This window comes from Bidens hawaiensis, unplaced genomic scaffold (genome assembly GCF_021521415.1).
Source record: "Bidens hawaiensis isolate Kalapana, Puna unplaced genomic scaffold, B.hawaiensis_p1.1 tig00026028_1, whole genome shotgun sequence".
Taxonomy (NCBI): domain Eukaryota; kingdom Viridiplantae; phylum Streptophyta; class Magnoliopsida; order Asterales; family Asteraceae; genus Bidens; species Bidens hawaiensis.
This window is the reverse complement of record NW_027505062.1, coordinates 174,637-184,344: the sequence shown is the minus strand read 5'-3', so window position 1 is coordinate 184,344 and position 9,708 is coordinate 174,637. Positions and strand designations below refer to the sequence as shown.

The following is a 9,708-nucleotide window of genomic DNA, read 5'->3' as shown; positions in this document are numbered from 1 at the left end:
CGCTTAACGAACGTTAAGGTTCTTCACAATAGAACTACATACTTGGTTAAGTCTATTTTGATTTTATTGAGTTATCTCATAACATTTATTATTTTGGGAAGTTAACTGTGAGCTTGGTCAATTATCAAGTCTCGAACCGACAAACCCGAACACTCGTTTAAACCTTGTTTTGGTATTCTTATAACCAAAGGTTTTGCAATATCGCATTTTAACCCACATTATTACTTAACATAGGTTGAGTAAAAAAAGAAAAAAACTAATGAATAGAATACCGAGACCCGGTTTCGAGTAAACTTATTTTACAAAACTCGTTTCTTTAATTTCTCAAATATTTACATTTTAAATCCTAAACTTTATTTATTTACTTTATTTGTCATGTATTTTATTTTAAACCCTTCCAAGACTACCTACTAACACAAGACCTGTTTAATATAGGTCTTGCTCGTTAAACCGATCTCTCCGATTATTCACGACACTATCTTTCAAGTTACTTGTTAATGTGAGTACTTTTTCATCCCCCGTTTTCCATCTTTCGTTTTGGGGGTGGCATTGCATACTTATTCAAATTCAAATGATTTATACTTGAGTCTTAAACCACAACACGTATTGTATATGTTTACTTAAATAAATGCTCAATTTGGTGTTATATGCTTTACATGATTATGTGCAAATTCTTGAATGCTAAGGCTGGTAGCCTCTTGAAAGCTAAGGCGGGTAGCCTCATCAAAGTATGATCATACGTTAATTCCGAGTATATATGGTATCCCCATATAGAAAGGTGTCGTCAATGTATTCTTATTGACGATTTCATTATTGTCGTCAATGTATTCTTATTGACGGTTTTATTATCTAAATTGTTGCTATTATTTATTGTTTTCATATGCTAGTTGTGGATTTCATACTATATACTTATTGTCCAAAACTATGAAAATTGCTCACCGACCTTCGTGTTGACAAACTCTATTTTATGCAATGTTACAGGTTTGATGTTAGCTTGATTGGATTACTTGAAGAAACTTATTATCTTGGCTTTAGGATATTAGAAAATAAAAGAACAAAGTTATTTGTTTATCTATCTATTTGGTATTTTGTATGAACAATTGTTGTGTTATTTATGATGATATGGATTTAAATGAGTTGTTTAAATATTGTAACTTTATAGTGTCATTGTGCAATGAGCAATCATGTCGCGCCTCGACGTTTCCGCCTTCATTGGTCGGGGTGTGACAGTCATGTTTACAAGTTCCATGGTTATGGGTTTTTAAGAGTCTATGCTTCGGTTTAACCGTAAATAGCTCTAAACCGTAAACCGAACTTTGTTACTAGTTTTGTTAAATAATTGTTTAAACATGCTTATTGTTAGATCTAAGTTTCTAAAATCATTTTTACAAATTCTATGGTTATGGGTTTGTAGAATCTTACCTCGGTCTTAACCCGAAACACGATCCGAACCGAAAACCGAACTTTTGTTTAAAGACTTTATTGTTAACTTTTGGTATTTTTTTTATTTGTACATTATTATACAAGTTCTTTAGTGTTTGGACATGTGAAAACCATCTATGAACTTGTTGTGAGATGGAAACCGAACCAAACCGGTTCTTACTCGCTTAAGACACACAAGTATGTTTTTTTGTAGCCATCAAGACTTGTATATTTCTTTAAATATAGTTACAAATTGATTTTTAAATATTTTTTTAAGTACTTGGAAATGTTGGATCCAACTTGATCTCATAACAAAGTTTGGACCGACAAACCGAACACTCGCTTAACGTGCGTTGTTAGTTCTAAAACAATGGAACTACATACTTGGTTAAGTCTTATTAAATTTTATTGAGTTATCTCATAACATTCAATATTTTGGAAAGTTGACTTTGGGTTTGACCAATTATCAAGACCCGAACCGACAACCCGAACACTCGATAAAAAAAAACCCGTTTTAGTATCTTTATTCCAAAGGGATTTGCATTCTTGCGTTTTACCCACCTTATTACTTAACATATGTTGAGTAAATATTAAGGTTAGATACTTTAACCCGGTTTCGAGCAAACTTACATTTTTAAAGGGTTATTATTATAAATTCTTAAATAGTCACATTTTAAACCTTGAACTTTAATTAATTACATTTCTCAACATTTATGTTGTTTAAAGACCTTCAAGACAACCTTTCTAAATTCAAGACTTCTTTTCTTTTAGGCATTGTACGTTAAACTCGTCGTTCCGACAAATCTCCAAATTATCATATTTCAAGTTTACTACTTGAAAGTGATACTTCATACCCCATTTTCCATCTTTTATTTTGGGGGTGACATTTCATACTTATTCAACAAAATGATTTATATTTGAATCTTAAACCACAAACGTAGTTGTATACTTTACCTAAATAATTGCTCGATTTGGTGTTCTATGCTTATATGCCTATGTGTTTATCGCTTTTGGTTGGTGGAACTATAAAATCCTAGACTGTTTGGCATCCTCTTATAGCAAGGTGTCGTTAACGTAATGCAATTAACGATAACTATAAAATCCTAGACTATTTGGCATCCCCTTATAGCTAGGTGTCGCTAATGTGTTTAGCGATATCTATTTATCCAAATTACCACTTTTATTTATCGTTTCGTATGCAAGTTTTGTGGCTATCTTTATTATATACTAATATGATTAAACTTATGAATTGCTCACCGACCTTTGTGTTGACAAACTTTATTTATGAAATGTTGCAGGTTTGCATGTTGGTTGATTTATGATTGTGAAGAAAACGACATCAAAGACCTTAGGATATTAGTAAAAATGAACAATATCAATTTGCCATATTTTGTGATATCTTGTTTATGGTTATTTTATGGATAATTGTTATGTGACATTTTCGATGTTGTGAAATGAAATGAGTTTATTAAATACTGTCACTTTAATTAGTGTCATGTGCTTATGGATAATCGTTACGCCTCGGCATGTTCCGCCGCCTTTGGTCGGGGTGTGACAATGCTACAGCTACTTATAATACGCTTACCAGGAGGAAGCGACGCAAGATCCCAAGTATGATTGACACGTACACTGTAACTTTCGTATTTTGAGATTAATAAATAAAAGGAAATTTATTATTACATGTGTGTGTCGTTAATTTGATTGTGTGATAGTGATTAGATTATGTTGGGCTTGGGCTTGGGCTTGGGAGAGGATATGGGCCCTAGGGCCCATGGACCCCCTATATATACCCCATCCTCTACTCCATTTCTTTTCTTTCACAATACACACACTCAAGAACACACAAACTTCTTTCTCTCAAGCACCCGTATCCTAAACCGGGCAAAAAGGAAGGGCGAATCTCGTGTTCAACATCATCAAACAACAAGAAACACCACTAGATCCTCGGGTTGTCCAGACCCGAACCAAACCCAAGACCAAAAGGTGAGTTTTGGCCAAAAAGGTTAAGTTTTATGGTCGGATTCGACATGCAACCTGATATATTAGTAGATTGGGTTGTAAGAAGTTAGAAAAATATAAACTTGATGGGCCGAGCGTTAATGGTTTCGTTATAGGACAAAAAGGTGATATCTGAACCTCATAAAATACGGGTACAAGAAGTTGGTGCGACCCAAAACCCATAAAAAAGGGTAAATTTGGGTCCTAAGGAAGAGTCACAGAGTAATTTGGCTTAAAATGGCAAAAATGAAGAAAAGGAGGTTATTTTCGCATAAAACGACTTCGCATCGCATGAGCCATGTGAAGCAAAACTCCCATGGGAAGAGAAACTTCCATGCGAAGCGAACTTCCTATGCGAAGCGAAACTCCCATGCGAAGCGAACTTCCCATGCGAACCGAAACTCCCATGCGAAGCGAACTTCCATGCGAAGCGAAACTTCCATGCGAAGCGAACTCCAATGCGAAGCGAAACTTCCACGCGAAACGAAACTTCCATGCGAAGCGAAACTCACATGCAAAGCGAAATTTCCATGCGAAATTTCCATGTGAATTTCCATGCGATTCAATTTTCTGATGCATTTTTGATAAATAACTATTAATGAAAATAAAATCTTTCCAAGCTGACCTGGCAGCTCGACCCCAGCCAAGGGCTCTGCCCTTTGGACCCTACTAGGGGCTGCCGCCCCTAGACCCCGCTACCAGGGGCGCTGCCCCCGGACCCCCGTTAATTTAGGGTTTCATTGGCCTAGACATAAGAAGTTGTAGAAACATATAACTGACACTCGTAACTTGTTAAACAGTTAGCCGTGCCCCAGCTGAGAAGAGGTGTAACCATAAACTCCGAAAGAAACCGACTCCAGGTGAGTTCTAGCCCCAATTCTCTTTGAAATGTTTTCGGGGCTGTGTGCATACTTGTAAGACTAGTAATATATATACATGCATGATTAATGTGAATAATTGATGCTAGAATGAAAGAAAGTTGTAAGAACTTGTATGTGCCTAGTTTGTTAACGTAACATGATCGTAAGAGTTAAGAAAGAATGTCATGTAAGAGTCAGGGTAACAGGCTCTTATAATACCTGGCAAGAATAGAGTGGCCGACTCTATGATATCGGTGCAAGAGGTTGGGTGGCAGGCCTTTATAATATCTGTGCAAGAGGTTTAGGTGGCAGACCCTTATAATATCTGTGCATGAGGTTGGGTGACAGACCCGTATAATATCTGTGCAAGAGTGTAAGAATAGTACCCAATAACATTTGTACGTAAATAGAGGATGTGTAAGAAAAATCCTATAACTTGATAAACTTGAACTCACTCAGCGTAGCTGACTTTTAGTATGCACGCAGGTAAATAGATTGAAGGAGCTGGCTTAAGGATGACACGTGGCAGGGACTGGAAGACTGGCATCCTGGGAAGAAATGTTTTGAATTATTATGTTATGTTTTAAGACAAGTTAACTTTTGTTAAGACAAGATTCGATGTTTTGAAATGTAATGCATGAAGTTTTAATTATTCCGTAAAAGCTTTAATTAACTCTGATTTTAGAAATGTGTTTATGAGTAAATCCAACAACAAAGTAGAGTTACCGGGAATGGGGCCTTACATACACTGTGTTCCCGAATTTCATTTATAGAGAGAAAGGAAAGAAAACGGGAAGAAGGAAAAGATTGAGCGTCAATATCTAAAATTATTCATTCATAATTAAAGTACACAAAGTGTTAAAAATAAAAGAAATTATACAACGATTGTTCTATCTTAGTATCTTTATTAATTATCTTAGGGTTCAATCGAAATTCTCCACTTCAAATCATTTGAAATAACACATGCAATATGCGTAAAAATAATTTGTCAACAATACATGTTAAGCAAGTAACCACAGTTTGTTACAATAATAATAATATTGAGAAAGTAAAACAATTTCTTGCGACATGTGAATAGCATCAATTAACTTAAATTAGTACATGTGTCTTTTCAACAAGGACTATCAGGAAATGTACGTAAGAACACATAGGACACATGACAAGTTTAAGTTTATCAAATTACTTATGGATTTAATTCCTAGACCAACACATGACAACAGACAAGGACCAATCGGCTAGTTAAATTTGGGATTGGAAACACCTTGTAGGCTACAAAACATACCTTGATTCTCACTTATTTGATATGTGGATCTAGAATCTTTTCAAATTCGAATTTAAAACTCTGAATTGAATCACATTTCCTATTATGAATTCCGATCAAAACAAATCAAATTTGTTCGAATAAGTTCAAAGTCAAACATTCAAAATTTGATTCATTAATTAAACAACCCTAATGTTCAAACTTTACAAAGATGCTACTTTCATTCATTCAAGAATATATATTACTTCTTGATACAACAATTATAAAATAAACAATTTTTTTTATTGGGATTTTCTAACATGTGCCCTTAACGACACATATAAGAAGCATTTATTAGGTGAATATTTTTGTTGAAACTACAATTTCAAATTAATAGCAATAATTTTATAATAACTACCATAAGTTTCTATTGTTCCTTCTTAAATCTTTTCTCCATTCATGACTACTAAATAAAATTTTTCTAATTCCATCTGAGATATATACTCTTTCATCACTTTAAATTTTCACCATTTTTTATATAGGTATTCATATTAAAAAACCACTTTTATTAACTTTCTATCTATTTTTTTAAATTAAATGATATAAAACATTAATATTATTCTGCAAATGGATGGACGTGCTCTTTTGAATCTTAATGAGCCTCATGTTGAAGAAGTTGTTATTGAAGAAAAAAGTGAAAACAAGAAAAAAAATTGTGAGGAACCATTCATTGGTCAATTTTTCTTAGTGAAGAAGAGACTCTTGTTTTATATCAAATTTATGCAAGAAGTAATGAGTTTTTTTGTTCGAAAAGGGAGGTTTGTGAGCAAGAAAGGATATAGGAAAAGACGTGATTTTTTTTTTGTCATCGTGAAGGAAAACCGGAGCCTAAAAAAAACTACACAAAAAAAAATCAAAAATTAGAGGCTATGCATGATATGAATGCAAGTCCCACATGCGCAAAACATTGAGAAGAATTAATAAAATTTTTCCAGAAGAATAACAAGTCACTAAGTTTATTACGGAGCATAATTATGATATAATAATGAAATTATTTCTTCTTTTGATTTTTAAACTTTCGTATTTTAATATTAAAAAAGTCACTGTTAGTTTGGGTGTTAAAAAAAGTAACTTTTATATTTAAAGATTCTTTACATATATTAGAAAATGATGAAAAATTAGAAGTGATGAAAAAGTACTTAAGAGGAAATTAGAAAAATTTTATTTAGTAGTGAAATTATTTTAATATTAAAAAAGTCACTGTTAGTTTGGGTGTTAAAAAAAGTAACTTTTATATTTAAAGATTCTTTACATATATTAGAAAATGATGAAAAATTAGAAGTGATGAAAAAGTATTAAGAGGAAATTAGAAAAATTTTATTTAATAGTTATGAATGAAGAGAATATTTAAAAAGAAACACTAGAAAAAGTTAAATATAGTAGTTATTATAATATTAATGTAATTAATTTAAAAATATAGTTTTAATGAAAATATTAACCTAATAAATGTTTCTGACACGTGTTCTTATAAAAATAAACTTATTCCTGAAGTAAATCATATTAGTAATAAATCTACAAGTTCTAAAATATTTGCAAACCCGTCAACACCAAATTGGTCTATCCATCGTCCTTCCAACCGACCAAGCCAAAACCAATCATATATAAACCAAATACAAGTCTTAACCCTCAAGCCCCTTTCTATTAATAATAAACCTTTTACAAAACACAAACATGGACTTCCACCGGTTCTATGAAACATGGTATGACCAACTCCACCACCAAATCCGCCACCTATCCGAGGCTCCGCGGCCAGCCACAACCGACGACCACCGCCAACAACTCACCCAACTCGTCAATAAAGTCATGTTCCATTTCTCCGAATATTACCGAGTCAAGTCACTCGCGGCGAACCAAGACGTTCTTTCGGTATTTTGCGCGCGGTGGTCCTCCACCCTCGAACGATCCTTGTACTGGATCGCGGGGTGGAGGCCGACCACCGCGTTTCACCTTATTTATACTGAGTCTAGCATCTTGTTTGAGTCGCGGATGGTGGATATTCTCCACGGTCTCCGCACGGGCGACCTTGGTGACCTCTCGCCTGTGCAGTTTACGCGTGTTAGCGAGCTTCAGTGTGAGACAGTTCAACAAGAGAACGCCATCACCGACCAGCTTTCGGAGTGGCAGGCATGCGACTAGTTTGTTATTATTATTTAATTAGCCATTCCTTGCTACTGTCAAGGCTGACCTTGAACCTTATTGTAGTTTGTTATTATTATTTAATATAGCCATTCCTTGCTACTGTCAAGGCTCATCTTGAACCTTATTGTGAGGTCAGCCTTGACAGTGACAACGATATACTTGTGAAACATAGTTAACATTTTATGGTAAAATGTTGACCATGTTTCACAAAGTCGTCATTATTTTAAGGGTGCCTATAAGATACAGTGATCTCTTAAGAGGTGTTTTAAGAGGTCACCTTTAAAATGACCAGGAATAAAGACAATTATGTGAATATTTTCATGAACCATGATTTGGTGTTATAGCAGGACGAGGCATGTGAGATATTGGGCGGAACATGTGTAGATCTAGACAAGAAGATGGGACGGCTGGTAAAGATAGTGGAAAAAGCCGATGAACTGCGGCTTAGGACGTTGAAGGCGGTGGTGGAGCTGCTAACACCGCAGCAAGCGGCCGAGTTTCTGATCGCAGCCACGGAGTTGCATTTTGGGATACGCAGGTGGGGTAGAAATCATGACCGTGATCGTGATCGTGCCGAGAAATGACTTACATTTCTGGCCGGTCATTTCTGGCTACCCACGGAGATAACAGTTATCCGTGGGAGACTGCCATAGCCCCCCATCCCTTTTTTGCATTGCAAGTTCCTTGTATTGTTTATTAACTTGTCAAAAATTACGTTATGGTAATGATAATTTGTTCTAAATTAACGAGATAATTATGATCATTTTCAAGTAATTAATTATGTTGAAATAATTTGAAATGGAATTTATGTTGAGTTATTAATGAAATAGATGAATATGATGTATTCTTTTAGGGTTTAGGATAGTCAGAGTGATATGAGGTGGCAATTTTGCATAGATCAACCTGCATGCAAAGTAACGCGTGTTACATGCTACAGTCCACGTGTTTCAAACTTCAGAAATATTATCGCCCAATTGCTTTAGAGTGAAGGTTGCTAGCATGAAAGGATTGTTCGATCAGTGATTTATTTAAACTGCTGAAAATAACTTAATTAGTGTTACGTTTTTTAAGATGTTTCTTTTATTAATAGTATGTTTAAATAAAAATTGAGTGGTTTATTAGTGTGTTTAGAGAATTTGGGTTTATGCATTACATCTAAATTATAAAACTGTATGTTCTTAAACGCAAAACCGTTTCGATAAGCATCGTCTTATTCGTATGACTCCACCGTGTAAAATGATATAATCACGTCTTACATGTATGACTCGATCCACCTCATAAATGATATAACCACGCCGTCTAAATTCGTTACATGTATGACTCCACCATGTACGTAAAATGATATCACTGTGTAAATGATATAACAATGCCGTCTAAATTTGTTACACGTATGACTATTGTGTAAAATGATATAAACACGTTGTGTAAATCGTAACCAAAATGATTTAACTACATCGTGTAAATTGTGTAACGGAACGTCCGTAAAATACCATTGCATATGTTTACCCTTTTCAAAAATGATATTAGAATGAAGAATATAGAATGTTAAAACTTAAATTAAAAATTATATTTTTCTAAAATAAAGTATAGCAAGTATTAAAATTAAAATGAGATAAAAATACTAACGTTATGATATAATTCTTTTTCTAATTGTATATATTGTTACAGTTTAAAATGATATTAAAGTATTATTTAGTGAAAGAAGTCGATACAAGAGACAAAAGTAATCAAGTAGAAGTAGATATCTCTATTTTTTGTATGAGTATAGGATACAAGAGACAAAGTAATCAAGCAGATATCTCTATTAGTATAAGGGCACGATATTCCGCCTCAATACTAGAGTGAGCAGCCAAATATTGTTTCTTATAACTTCAACCGAATAGTGCTTCTTATATATGAAGAAATCTCTATGGTACCCCAGAATACCGTTAGAGTTGTCGACCAGAGTCTAGTGCATTGTATGAGATCACGTACGTAGATATCATTGCT

General features: G+C 34.1%; 1 protein-coding gene across 1 annotated transcript; it reads left to right on the top strand.

Annotated features, from left to right (window-relative positions):
• Positions 1-7,168: 7,168 nt before the first annotated feature.
• On the top strand, positions 7,169-8,303 carry LOC143610381 (protein DOG1-like 3). The gene is made up of 2 exons (XM_077084876.1): positions 7,169-7,704; positions 8,067-8,303. Exons 1-2 carry the CDS (start codon positions 7,252-7,254, stop codon positions 8,301-8,303), a joined length of 690 nt encoding a protein of 229 aa, XP_076940991.1. The 5' UTR covers positions 7,169-7,251.
• Positions 8,304-9,708: the final 1,405 nt, after the last annotated feature.